Here is a 14,989-nt window from a genome sequence, read left to right as displayed (position 1 = left end):
TCCCGTTCAGGGAGCTGGTCCCGTCAGTCACCCTAATCTCCGATGCCTCGGATGTGGGATGGGGAGCCCGCATCAGCGCCAGCCTAGGCACTCAGGGGCTCAGGGCGGGAGAGGAGAGGTGACTGCACATCAATGTGAAGGAGCTCAGGGCCATTCACCTAGCGTGCAAGGTGTTCCTCTGATTCCTGACGGGCAGGGTAGTAGAGGTGCTGACAGACAACACCGCAGCCATGTTTTACATAAACAGGCAGGTGGGAGCACATTCCTCGGCCCTCTGCCAGGAAGCCAGCTGCCTGTGAGACTTCGCTATGAGGCACGACTTCCACCTGACGGCCTCTCACCTCCTGGGAGTGAGGAACGACGAGGCAGATCGCCTCAGCAGGTCGTTTTTACCCTACCACGACTAGTTGTTGCACCCGGAGGTTGTGACTTTGATCTTCCAGAACTGGGGTGTTCCCCAACAGGACCTGTTTGCGTCGGCCTGGAACACAAAGTGCCCGAGGTTCTGCTCGCTCTGGGGTTGTGAGGCCGGATTGATATCCGACACATTCCTCATCAGCTGAACGGGAGCCCTCATTTACGCGTTTCCGCCCATTCCGCTCCTGCCCAAAGTCCTGTTGAAAATTAAGAGGGACAGTGTAGATGTCATACTCATCATCCCGGCCTGGCCAAGACAGCTTTGGTTCAGCATGCTGCTGGACCTCTCGATCGCCCTGCCCGTGGAGCTCCCGAGATAGCACGACCTTCTCTTCCAGGACCATGGTCGCCTGTTGCATCTGGACCTGGACTCCCTGCACCTCACAGCCTAGAGGTTCTGTGGCTGACAAAGGGAGAGAGAGCCTGCTCGGCGCAGGTCTAACAAGTCCTGCTGGACAGCAGGAAACCTTCAACACAGGTCGTATATCAGGCTAAGTGGAGGCGGTTTACCTGTTGGGCGCAGTCCCGGGGTATTCCGCCAAGCCTCTTTCCTATTCAGGTGATCCTGGAGTACCTGGTCTAGCTAAAGCTCCAGGGTCTGGTGCTGGCCTCCCTGAGGGTTCACCTGGTGGCCATTTTGGCCTTCCATCAGCTGCTAGAGGGGAGATCCCTGTTCTACCATCCCATGTCGGTCAGGTTCCTCAAAGGGGTGGAGAGGCTTTATCCACAGGTCCGTGACCCGGTGCCTCCCTGGGATCTCAACCTGGTCCTCTCCAGACTCACGGGGCCCTCCTTTGAACCCATGGCTTCATGCCCTCTGCTCATACTTTCATGGAAGATAGCCTTCCTGGTGGCCATTATCTCAGCAAGGAGAGTCTCCGAGATTAGGGCCTTAACCTCGGAGCCCCCTTATACAGTATTCATAAGAATAGTTGAGGCCGCATCCAGCCTTCCTGCCCAAGGTGGTTTCCCAATTTCATTGTAACCAAGATATTTTTCTCCCCGTGTTTTCCCAAACCACACAGTTTGGAGGAGGAGAGGAGATGGCATTCGCTGGACATGAGATGAGCCCTGGCCTACTACATCGAGAGGACAAAAACATTCTGGAAATCGACGCAGCTCTTCGTCGCAGTGGCGCACCGGATGAAGGGCTCACCTGTCTCCACCCAGCACATCTCCTCATGGATTACATTGTGCATCAAGTGCTGCGACAAGCAGGCAAGGATGCCGCTTCCGGGAACCATCACAGCGCACTAAACCAGAGCTCAGGCCTTATCTACAGCCTTCCTGGAGAGAGTGCCCCTGCAGGACATCTGCAAAGCTGCCACCTGGTCTTCAGTGCATACCTTCGTGGCCCACTACGCCATCGTCCAGCAGGCGAGAGAGGATGCTGGATTTGGCAGAGCCATACTGAGAGCAGCTCACCGGTAACTCCGGCCCACCACCAAAGGTATGGCTTGTTAATCACCTATAGTGGAATGGACATGAGCAATCACTCGAAGAAGAAAACAAGGTTACTTACCAGTGACTGTTGTTCTTTGAGATGTGTTGCTCATGTTCATTCCACAACCCACCCCGTCCCCGCTGCCGGAGTTGGCAGAAAGAAGGGACTGAGAGGGCTTAGGGCCAGCAATGCCTCATATACTGTGACATGCACACGGAACTCCAGAGGGTGACAGCTACGGGATCAGCTAAGGGGGAAAAAGTTCCGGGAACCATGCACGGTGGCGTGCACTCACTTATAGTGGAATGGACATGAGCAACACATCTCAAAGAACATCAGTTACTGGTAACTGCTCTAAGCAGCCTGGAGGACTCACCTCTATTGCACTTTCCTGGGCCTGGTGTGGTAGGACTGTGAGGCCTCCAGCAGGGGGCCTCAGGGCCTGGTATACCCTATCACACTCAGCAAGTGTTATGGTCAAATTTGAGCTATGTTTCACGGATGAGTAATACAGGAGCCAAATTTCTTCAGTGGCAATGTCAAGAGCCATAGTTAGAGTGGGGAAAAGGTGAAACTAGGTCAGAGGAGATAAAGCATATTGGAAGCTGGAAGGAAGAACAACGCAGAAAAGTTTGGGAAGATGTTTTATTGAAGGTCAAGGTGCTCTTGCCTCCTCCTACTTTGATATTCTGAATAGCTTTCACCTGTGTTGTTGCTAGACATCTGTGCTTCTTTACAATCATTGAGTGCTGTGGCATGCAGTAGAGTATAGTATGTTGCATAGTCTTTAGTAGTTCTGTGCGAAAGTGGCATGCTGGGGTCTGCCTCAAACACTAGGTTGGCAAGTTCAGCTTTTAAGTTAGGGAGAAGGGGTGAGATGATAAAGATCCATAAAGGCTACTTTTTATTTGTTCGGAAACTGTCAGGTGGTGATTCCTGCTCTAATCTATCAATATTACTTCTGTACTGAGAAGACTAGAGGAAAAAGATCCAGTGGTGGTCTTACCAAGGTTATATAAACAGGTATTATTACCTATTTGGGATGAAATCCTAGCCCCACTAAAGTCAATGGCAAAACTCCCACACGAGTTTTCAACAGGGCTAGGATTTCACCCCTGATCTTTCAGTGGTACCCGTACAGACGCTTTTTTTAGGTTGTGATATGAAGCATTACAACACATCATATCATTAAAGATATATACTTTACTTTCAATGTTTCTTTAAAAGTTCCTCAACTAAGGCCAAGTGTCCTCAAATACTCAGATGTATTATTTTATCTGACAAACAGGAATCTTTGCAGAAGATGGTGATAAAGTTTATTACACTAAGGGATTTGTAGTCCCATTAATGCATGTTTATAACTCCAATTAAATCTGAGGAGAACCAGACCTCTACAATAGTAACTAATGTAAATTGTTGATAGAGATTAGTTTATATTACATGTCTTTTGGTTTGTTTGTACTCTACTATAGTATTAACAAAAATAAACCAAGCTGCAGTTATAATATACAGTTGCATTTTTAATCTCAGAACTCCATTGACCTATATAAACAACTCAATGATCACTCTCAGAATTGTCTTAAATTCTCACCAGAAGGTATATAAAACTACAGGTCGACTTAGTTCAGCTGAGAATTCTCTTTGTCCCTCACCATAACTTTATTTTAATTTTAAAAGCACATAAGAAATTTTGTTTTCTTTAGTGTGTCTGTGAGAAAGTGGCATAGTTGAATGTAGGGATAAGACAACTCTGCAGTAAACTGTAACCAATAATCTTATAGCCGAATTGATGGTAGAATGTAATATTAACAAATAACATACTTGGCAAGTGAAATATTTTCACCCTCTTCATTTACAACAATAAATTTCAAATTTTAGAAGAAAATTTAAAGATAAAATTTAGATAACTATAGAAGAAAAACTGGACAATTGTTCTGAATTATAGTGTCAACCTTGCCTTCTCCCATCTCTTGCAATTAGAAAAATATTGATATAATACACCTTCTGAATTTATATTTTGAGCAACTAATTTCATGTTTGTTTTTATGTTTTGAATTAAACTGTTTCTGGATGTTAGTAAATATGAATAATACTGAAAAGGGTTTGTTCAGCAGTCCTAATGACTACCTTAGTGCAAAAAAATGTATAGTACAGGACACTAAATTCTTGCTCTTATAGAGCAGATCTCTACTCTTTACAAGGTGTATGCTTTTTTTTTTAAACCTATCTGACTGAACCTGCATTGTCAGAAATGCAGAGCTGTAGCGTTGAATTGTCTTTGCCTAAAATGTACAGGCCTAAACCACAATCTAGCAGAGCAGACTCGCTTCACAAAAGTCACAATCACAATTTGCTTCCTTGTTGGCCATGTCAGCATAAAGACAAAGATCTGAAAGGAACTAGAGGCTGAACCTCCTTTTTCCCTAAAGATGGTCACTCATCTCAGTGTTAAGGCACATAAGTAGAATAGTGAGGGCAGTATGAACTGCACTGACATTGTCTGTGCTGTACCTATAGTTAGGACTCTCCAGGGCTGTCTAATAATCCAACACTTTTCACAAGCATTAAATTCACTTTTTAAAAAAATTACAAAGGAACTGCATGATTGTCTTAACAGGAAAATAGAGATTTTTATTTTTCTTAAATCATTACATTGCATCTCCTTCCTGTTCTTCTGCTGGTATCTGATTTGGGTTTGTCTGTACACAAGGCAAGTAGTTCTTTCCAGTTTAATTTCAGCATTGATTTAGTCAATGATGGGCAAAACACAAAATGTCATTCTGACTTTGGTTTGTGAGCTGTTGTCCTATTACCATTTTTTCATTTATCGTTTAAAAAGCATTTATAAATTAATATGCTGACACAGCACAGTATCTAATCAGTATCTTGATGCATATCAAAGAAAATATTTGACTTTGATTATACTTACCTAGGGATCTATAATGTCCAGTCATATCACAAGTGTCTGTCAATATGGCTGTGCCCCAGTTATAAATTTGTAACATACTGTATTATTAGTTTTACAAAGTGGAAGTTCTAACAATCATTACACTTGTTGCTTAATGGTAAGTAATTTTAATTGATTTTGCCTTCACAGATTCAGCAATTAAACTGTTTTCTGTAGTTCAGTCTGTTGTCCTCTCTGTCCTTTCTCTGACCTGTCACAGCTATACAAATCTTCAATGCAGTGTTTTTATTGTGTGAATGAAGGGAAAAGAGAGGAACATAAAATAATGAAAATACTTCCTTAAGAACTCAACCCACAGGTTCTGCTTGCCAGGGAGTAGGCTACGTGTAATATAGTTACACCTCTCTAGCTGGCCATCAAGATAGAGAAAATTCAAAATTACTCCAGCACACTGACATTTTTCATACAACTAAGCATTAACATAATAACCCTATAAGCAGCAATGCAACTTATAATGTTTAGAGCTAAGGTTTTGGCTTAGGGCCAGACTGATCTTTGAGGATCTTACTAGGATAGTAACAAGGCATCAATCATAAAAGCCCAAATACATCAAATGTGAAATAACAGATGGGAACCCAGCCTAGAACACCAACTCCATACTTCTTTCTTCCCTTCCCTATAATTTTGAGGAAGTTTAGATCTAATTTTCTTGGCTCAGATTCACTTCTAAAAAAAATGAATAGCAGTTTCTCATCAGGCAGTGCAAATTAAAATGTTCAAAGAATGAATAACAAATTATTTCACGAGTCATTTAAAGTTAATTTACAAAACAAATTATGCATACTCTACAGCAGTAGTTTTCAACCTGTGGTTCGCAGATCCCGGGGGCTGCAGACTATTTCTAAGGGGTCCACAAAAGGTTGTCGTCACCATAGAACAGTGGTTTTCAACCTGTAGTCTGTGGGCTCCTGTGGGTCCAAAGATTAAGTCTAAAATTTCCAAAGGAGGTCCGCACTTCCATATGAAATTTTTTAGGAGTCTGCAAATGAAAAACTGTTGAAAACCACTGCTGTACACTACAGTAATAGCAAGTAAAATGCACACTCATTACGTATTAGTTTACAATTCAGATTAGAAGATTATTGCACATGCTATTCCTTAAAACATTGTTATGAAACTTTTTACGCAGTCCTGGAGATTACACAGTGCTTTACACCAAGACAATTAACTGGCCTGAAGAGCTTTTAGATGAAGCCACAACGAGGCAGCAGTTTAAGACTGGGAGGGCTTGGGGATAAATTGATGAATAGTGACTGGTCATAAAGAGGGATTTGAAAAATTTGAAACTTGTTTGGTTTTGTGAACACTTCTCTCTTGCAGGTGGTTCTTTGAAGTGCTGGGATATCCCAAATCTTCAAAAGCCAACATCATCAATGGGGTACTGATGACCATCGTGTTCTTCATGGTGAGGATTGCAGTCATGCCTGTTTATTATGGCAACGTCATTTCTGTGTTTGGAACAGAGGCTTTCTACAGAGTAGGAGTTGCAGCCCAAAGCGCTTGGATTATTTCTAGTGTTGTCTTGGATGTGATGAACTTGATGTGGATGGTCAAAATTACAAAGGGATGCTACAAAGTTATTTGTCTCATTGGACAAGAGGAAGGCAAAATGCATAAGAATGGAAAATCTGACTAGAAATCATATATGTAAAACTGAACTTCTCTATAAAATCATTTGGGTTCATTGAAACAATGCACACTTTTGCCATAAAATGCTCCATTAAGGAAACAAGGTATTACCTCTTTATTGATCTTAACCTTCCCCTTACCACACTGCCTGCATGCCCAGGGCCACTTAATTTAAAGACAACCCTACTCTATGGAATGGGAAACAATGGCATGTGGCATACAGTGTGTATAGGCTCATACAAATGAGTCTAGTTGTGTGTTCTAAGCACGTAACTGACAAATGAACTTTAAAAGGAGCAGATTGATTAGTTGGTGGTCTTCTATCAGAATATTTTCACTCAGGTTTCTCAGAGTAATGTGTTTTTTAAAACCTGTGAATGTTAGGATCTTTTGTTTTAAGTTATGCAGATATGGCAAGTTTCCTGGAACATTTCTGTGCTTTCTCTTATTAGTATTTGGTGTTAACAATCAAGATTTCATCCTTGGCAACTTTTTTTTTTTTTTTTGCAAGAAAGGCTAAGAATTTAGCTTTGATGCTATGAAATCTTTTACTGACTTTCAACTGCCTTATATGCATGGACACAATCTTTTGGGGGAATTTATGAAACAATTTTACATATACTGGTATAACATAGTGTTTTAGGTAACTTTTAAAAAATCTGTTAAGTAGAGGGATGACTGTGCTGCTCTGTTAATATACTTCTAGTAGTATTACTGTTAAATTTGATCAGAATTCTGTCACAAGTTAACATGGTAAACGGTGTATGGAAAAACTAATTCTTACCACAGTGCTCTCTCCCTATGAAGGCTGCTATTATTACTTCTTTTGAGAAGTATCACAATTCTGATTCTAAATGTATTATTATTATTATTTAACCAAGGGGCTTCTGGGGTGAAAACAACTTAAGTGTAGGAAACTAAATATTTTTGTATATGAGGTTATGAGCCTTCTCCCCTCCAGAGCCGCCACCTTAGTATGAAAATGCTCAGTTTTTATAAGTCTTATTTTCCTTGTTGTTCAGATGGCTGGAAATTTGAGATGCTGACCAAAGAAAGCCCATCTTGTATGCAAGAAGACTTATCTGTGGACCCAACAGAGAATAATTTCCTTTATTCTCTTCAAAACCATTGAGAAGATCTATAGTGGGTCACAGAAGCAACTTCATCATTAGGGACAAAATTCTGGTTTTGGAGCCACATAGTTCTTGTCAGATATTCTGCTTTCTTTTCAAGCATAGAACTTCCAGTGATGTCAGTGGGAGATGGGGGAAATCTGAGCATGTGGGAAGATCGTGATATCAAAGAGATGCCAACCTGAGAGAATTTTGTTTTCTTCTATATAACTGTTGTGGAGGGACTGGGTGTGTTTGTGGTGGTTTTGGTTTGCTGTTTTTTTTACTTGAAAGCAAATCTAGTTTTGGAACAATACTTTGTTCACTTGATTTGTCATCACTTGAAGTTTGTGACACCATCTGCTAGTATGTACTGCTGAAACTGTGTGTATATTCACACACTAGTATGATGCCATTACATAAGAACATGGTAGCAAACTATTCAAGCAACTTCTTTTGTTTTTGTTTCTTAACATTTTATCAAATCCTTGCCCTGTTGGGATTTTTGTTTTTGTTTTGTTTTGTTGAGGGTTTTTTTGCTGTTCTCTTTAGCAACACCCCACAAAGTGAAATCTTCTTTCTTCTAAACAAATGCAGGTGTCTGGCTATTAGTTAGTGTAAGCTAGAATGGAGAGCTGTAAAACAAACAAACAAAAAACAACTCTTTTCCAGAAACCAGCTGTCCCTTTATGGTTTACTGAGGGCTTGTCTACACTTACAGAGTCACTGTAGCGCTTAGTGAAGACATTAAAGATTTAGTGAAGACCCCGATAGGAGAGCTTCTTCCGTTGGCATAGGTAGTCCATCCCCCCTAAAAGGTAGTAGCTGTGTCAATGGGAGAAGCCCTCCTGTTGACATAGTGCTGTCTACACCAGGGGTTAGGTCAGTATAGCTATATCACTCGCGACGCAGTTATACCGATATAAGTTTGCAGTGAAATCCAGGGTTGTCTCCCTAAGTCATCAAGAAGATTCCACAAACTGCTAGCAAAGGTCTTTTGCAATGTACTGTGGAATGTACTGTGGAATAGCCAAGGCACTTGTGGCTAAAGCAGTTCAGTTCTCCTCTTTGAAAAGTACAATAGAGCATTTTCTGTGTTGCTATAGTACTCACTTTTACTGATGTGGTTACATAATTTAATGAACAGTAACTTTTCCCAGCACTATCTATTTATTTTTCAATGGGTGGGAGGCAAAGATTGCTAATGCATTCAATGTCTTACACTATATTCTTAGCAGTTCTGTTGCCTTATTATGCAGATGAGTTGTTCAGTCCAAGAAAGCATAGTAACTGAGGTGTGTGATTTGTTTTCTTTAATTGTCATTCTTGAATTAGCATAGTGCCTTATCTTGGTACCAATAAATTCATATTATCAGTGAATTGACCTCCATTACATTTTTTTGTTAAAACAAAGGAAAACCTTTTTATCAACATGTAGATTCAGATACTTTTTAAAATAGTGATTTAATTAAACACATCCTGCACAAAATTTAGTATGCACACAAAGGCAGTTCTATTGTATTAGTGTTAAGATGGAGGTTACTAATGAAAGAGATTTATTTATGCTCTGATTCAGTAACTAAGTGTGCATATTTGTAATAATTTATGTTTACATTTTGTTTTTTTCTTAGCAAATTCTTAGAATTTCTTAGAAAAATTAGTCTTTTCAAATTCAATTGAGTAGACTCAAGCATTTTGGGGAAAATACATGTTGAACATAAAAGTATGATGCTTACTAATTCTGAAAATAAAATATGGTAGGATGAAACATTTTTCATAAGAAAAATGATTTAACAGCAAGTAAGGACTTCGTGAAAACTGTGTTGGAAGTGTATCCTTTTTAAAACTTTAATCTTTAATGGCATTAGAACCCTACATACAGTAAGTTAAATTCCTAGGTTTCAATGTAGACTATTCACTAAAGCTATACACTTTAAAATGGTCTATTCCTTTGTATTCTCTACCATACATAAATCTTGGATACTGATTAAGAGAGTCAGGTTTATCATAAAAGTATGAAAGACTACATTAAAACTAGATTGGACAAAGTCCAAGAAAATACACTCTGGGGAACAATCTGCAGTGGAAGAGGAATGGGCTAGATCAGTGTTTCTCAACCTTTTTGATACCAGGGACTGGGTTCCTATACCGTGTTGGGGAGATCTTAGGCTTCCTATACTGTGTCAGGGAGATCTCAGGAACTGGTGCCAGTCCATGGACTAGTCATTGAGAAACACTGAGCTAGATGACCTAATAGTCTATTTGGTCTTCAGCTTTTATCCTCTATGATTCAATGACATTGTTATAGAAGATATATCCAACCATATTTGCTATGTCCGTTTGGTTTGAATTAGGTTTTGATTTATTTTATTTGGTGTTATAAGGTTATACTATAACCACACAATAACTGTGTGCTAGAAAAACACCTTATTTTAAAATGTCCATGAATGCCAATGTATTGGGCAAAGACAGAAATATAGAGACTGCACATGTGATGGACAGAATACTTTATTTTAGGGCTCCTTCACGTGCCACTAAGATTGTATGTGATGCAGCATATTATATAATACTGACATCAGTTGCTGTTTGTTCCTCTATTACACTCATAACTTAGTAGTTATATTTCTCTGTCAGAAGTATTAGTCTAAAAACTGGACAGATTAAATTGTCTTCTTTGTTCAAAGTAGTTTTATTGCTAGAATTTCAGATCAGATGCATCTGTCTTGAAAATGACTTATGATTAATATCTAATACACATGTGCATCTTTAGTCTTGTAAAATTTGACAGGTCCATGGTGAGCAGTGTGTGATTTTTTTTTTTTTTTTTTTTCTGAGCAGGAGAGGAGAAATTGTGGTGGTGGGAGTTTTGGTGAGTGTGTGTGTGTATGGAGTTGGCAATTCTGGAAGTGTGTGTGCACATGTGCAGATATTCATTTGGGACTAGAGTTTTTCCCTTAGGATTTTGCCATCCTAGGAGGTAAAAAGAAGTCAGTGATTCCTTCTGAGCTGAGAGGTAGTAACCAGAACAGCACATTGCAAGGCACAGCTTATTGTTCCTCTTTCCCCTGTGATCTTTGTCTTCAGCCAGCTCTACTGACTGATATGTTAAGAAAGGATACCATGGCACTTTCCCTTATTACACACTCAGTGTTCTGTGCTGTAGAAGACACAACATTGAGGTTATATCTACTGTGCAATGTAAGCCTGGGCTAAAACTCAAGGTCGAACTCAAACCCCGCTTCTGTCTACACACAAGTCTGACTCAGGCCAGTAAGCTCCTGGGCCCAGATCATAGGACCCCACAAGAGAAGCTCGTCCTATTGGTCCACAGTGCATCTTTTTGCAGTGTGGATGCAGCTTGGGCCTGGGTCCCTCAGACTCATGTCCTCATAGTCTTCTAATTAGATCCTGCAGTCTCTTGGGGCAGTGTTCCTTGTTCTTTCCATCTCAAGACTAGCCAGTCAGCTCCCAGGAAATGGAAGCAACCCTCCACGTTCAACTACAGTTGCTCAGTGTTTAACCATTCCATTATATTCTGACTGCTGAGTTGCAAACAGAGTGAACTGTCTCTTGCATAAGCTATGGTGACTGACAAGAAGAAATCGATTGCCAAGCATGTTGCTACCTGTTAATGGGACCACAATCAGATTTAATCTCTGCTATGAGGTGAGCAAGAAGCTTTTCTTCACTAAGAGTACCAGAAATTGCAGACGAACTGGCAGCATGGGGGATTCACCAAAGTGATGACCAATGCAGGGAGTGAATTAAGCAGCTCAAGCGCAACCATCGAAAAGCCAGGCTTGAAAACCACACTTTTTTGGCAACTCCCCAACATCCGGCCTCTTTTATGAAGAGTTTGTCCGAGTGCTGGATACTGCACCAAGCACTGAGCCAACAGCAGTTCATGACTGCCTGGTCAGCTGGGATAGTGACCTTCTGACACCTGAACCTAATATAGGAGTAGTGGGGAGCCAGTCAGCGCTGGATCGAGCTAGTGAAGTGACTCTGATGCTCACACCGGTTCCCAGGAAGGTTCTGCTACTGGCTCAGCTGCAGTACATCCTGGGTCCATACTCAAAGGAGTTGTTTAATGATCCCCACACCCCAGAGGAGCAGCCTGCTGTGGAACTAGCAGCAGAAACAGAAGAGGCAGAAATAGCCCTAGAGCCTGGTAAGTTTCTGGCTCCATGTTTGTTCTTAATAAAGGAATGGAAGGAATTTCCAGTTTATGACCCAATGTAAAATTTATTACAAGCTGTGGCTAACAGCATTTATCTGCTAATGGCAGAATGCATACCAGCACCTTGGTATCACACCTTCCTCTCCATGTAGACCTCAAAATGGCGACTGGGAAGCACAAACAACAATTAAGCATTTAAAATTTAATTTTTACTTGGTACTCACTCATTTCTACACAGATGTGTTGAAGTGTTAAAAGTAAAAACCTTTATATTGTCTTCTCTTTTAATACGCTGTACCATCCAAATTGGCTATGCCACAGCATACTGAGCCACCTGTGAACAGTAAACTGTATGGGGGGGTGACAGTGGTCTACAATTTTTCTAGGAACCATAGCATTCCTTTGACAATATATATATATATATATATATATATATATATATATATATAATTTTATTTACATGTTTTGGCCTTGAGATTCCACAGACCTTTCTCTGCAGATGCACTGAACCTTTTTTGAAGTCCTGCGACGACAATGTACTGTTTGAGATCTGCTTTCAGGTCCTTCAACCTTTGCAGGACTTTGTATTTTGGCTATACTTCAGTAGGAGTCTAGGATTTCAAACTGTCACAGAGTGGTCCAAGAAGACGCATTTCTATGATGAACTTATGGTGGATGTTCTGGACTGGGCCAACAAGCAGATGAAGTACCAAAGGAAAAAAGATTCATGACAAGTGGAAAGGTATAGACAGGCATCAGAGCATGAGGAGAGAATGCAGCTCACTAGGAGAAACTAGCAGTGCAGTTTCTGGAGCTGAAACATTGTTTGAGGAAGGAAGATAGAGTGCAGCAGAAAGATCTGTTTGAGAGGCTGCTTATTCTATTGCCGCAAGAGTACAGGTTGCTGCAGCCACACCATGTCCTGAGTGCCTTGTATTGTATCACATGCTGCAGACCAAGAATGCATTGGACAATTTCATGGTTCAGTGGCCCATCCAACCAGGACTTAACACCTAGCTGCACAGGGCAAATGTACCCCCTGCAGGCCTCCACTGCCTGCAGCAGCATCAAGCACTGTTAAACACCCAAGAAAAGGAAAGGAGAACAGGGGCTAAGGGGACACGCAAATGTAGGGAATTTATTTGTTGGCATTGGTTTTGCTGTTTGCTCTGTTCAATGTTTCTTTTGTGCACTTTATTTTATAACTGGTTTTGGTTTTGGTTTATTATTGGTGTTGTAATGGCAGCTGGTCTTCTGACAATGTTTTAATATTTTTTTTGTAATAATATTCACAAATAAAGGCTTTTATTTTATTAAGGAAGGTTATTACCATCCCTGCATCACATCATATAATGTGTATTTCAAATAATAGGGATAAACACACGATAAGGCAAAACTGGGCTGTAGTCAAACACAATTTCTCAATACATCTATTTACATCAATCCATAATTAAAATTGTGTTCTTACCAAGAGTACACTGCCCCCACATTTCATATGCAGTCATTTTATCCATCATTCAGGCTTATGACAGTCTCCTCCCCCATTCACTGCGTACAGTGACCTTACTTCATATACTGTTAATATTGCTGTAAAAACACCTGCATAAACTTACTGTTCTCCCTCACCCATTGGTCCATACAAATCCATAATGTGGGAGCACAGAGCATCCCTGATTTCTGTTTACACATATGCATCCTGCCCCAGCTGTCACAGGAGCACTTGTCTGGCTGAGTGTATTGGTTCAGCAATGCATCACTGTTAGAGATCCATTCAGAGGCAAATGGCTCACCTTTGGCTTCACAAAAATTTGTGAAGAGCACAGCAAGCCAGAGTAATGCGGACAGCATTGATGACACTGCAGTCCAGTTACTGAAACAGCACCAGGAGGATTTCAGTCTGCCAAATGCATATTCAACCACCATTCTGCCCTCACTGAGAATGTAATTAATTCTTTTGCCAGGTTCTCTGAGATTAGGATACGGTTTGATAAGCCAAGGCAAAAGGGGACATGGGGGTCCCCTGGAATAACAGTGGGGACAGTTACTCCATTTATGACAATGCTATTTGAGGGGGAGTAGTGTCCTGGCCTATCCATGAAGGTAGACTCCCTATTGGCCAAAAAACGCTGGTGTCATTAATTCTTCTGGTATAGCCCACGCTGACATCCATTTATCTGTAGTCCACAAGGGCCTGCATAACTACGGAGTAGTATTCTTTGCAGTTTATATACTCATGCTCCTTGAGGGCAAACTATGAACACATGAGTACCAACAGTGGCCCTCATGTAGTTTAGAAACCCCATTCTCTCAAAACTAACAATTGCTTCAGGGATATTGTTTGTTTATGCCAACATAAGTCATATGCCTGATTGCCTCTGAAACCTCTGCCACCACTTTACCCCTAGCTAACTTTCCAACACCAAAACTGATTAGCCATGGAGCTATAGCAGTCTGGGGTAGCTTCCAGATGCTTGTAGCAACCCACTTTTGGATTGGCAGGGTGACCCTCAAGCATGTGTTGTGACACTGGCGAATTGGGGCAAGTTGCTCACAAAGCTCCAGAAATGGAGCTTTCTTCATGCGAAAGTTCTGGAGTCACTACTGGTCATCCCAGGTTACATGACAATGATCTCACCAGTCTGTGCTTGTGTCCCTGCTCCAGAAGTGCCAGTCTACATAGGGGGCATCAGCAGCAACACCCAAAGTTGTGAGCAGCATCAGCCAGTTGGAATCTGAATCCTCCTCCTTCCTCTAACAGGGCTCTTCAGCGTATCAGAAAACACAGCTGAAATATCCACCAGTGTCTCATGGATGCTCTACCCGTTTCCTGAAATGGGAGTGAAAGCCCAATAGAGACAAGTCCTTCAAATGGCCTCTGCCATCTTGCTGGCTCTGCTTGGTAGGAGTGTGCAGACCCAAAAGATGGTCTGCAGGATGTTTTGGCAGGCTGTGACAATGTCCTGTAATGCACAGGGTGGACAGTCAGGTTTTCCCACGGTACATGGAAAATGGAATAACAGTGCACCACAAACAAAGGGCTAGAGAATCCACAGTTGGGAAGGGTGCTGCCTGGAATAGGGTAGTTTGATTTGGGTCTGCGTAATGCAGTGTAAACGCATGAGCATGGGTGTGAGACCAGGGTACAGAAATTCTCAACCTAAGGTCGATAGCGTGCATGCTCAAACTCAGGATCACAAACACCAAGCCTGGGCTTACATTGCAGTATAGCCATACCCAAA

General features: G+C 41.4%; 1 protein-coding gene across 2 annotated transcripts in view; it reads left to right on the top strand.

The window, feature by feature from the left end:
* The window catches only part of TLCD4 (TLC domain containing 4), a 69,170-nt gene extending 62,441 nt beyond the window's left edge, over window positions 1-6,729 (top strand). For both annotated transcript variants that reach the window (XM_067538425.1, XM_067538424.1), the window contains exon 8: window positions 6,150-6,729. In XM_067538425.1, coding sequence (XP_067394526.1) covers window positions 6,150-6,465 — 316 coding nt within the window. In that variant the 3' untranslated portion in view covers window positions 6,466-6,729. The remainder of the gene's footprint in view (window positions 1-6,149) is intronic.
* The last annotated feature ends 8,260 nt before the right edge of the window (window positions 6,730-14,989 follow it).

Source organism: Emydura macquarii, unplaced genomic scaffold (assembly GCF_026122565.2).
Source record: "Emydura macquarii macquarii isolate MOO-44397 ecotype Brisbane River unplaced genomic scaffold, CSIRO-AGI_Emac_v2 contig_480, whole genome shotgun sequence".
NCBI lineage: Eukaryota > Metazoa > Chordata > Testudines > Chelidae > Emydura > Emydura macquarii.
Note: the sequence above shows the minus strand (reverse complement) of the source record. Positions and strands in the feature narration are given on the sequence as shown.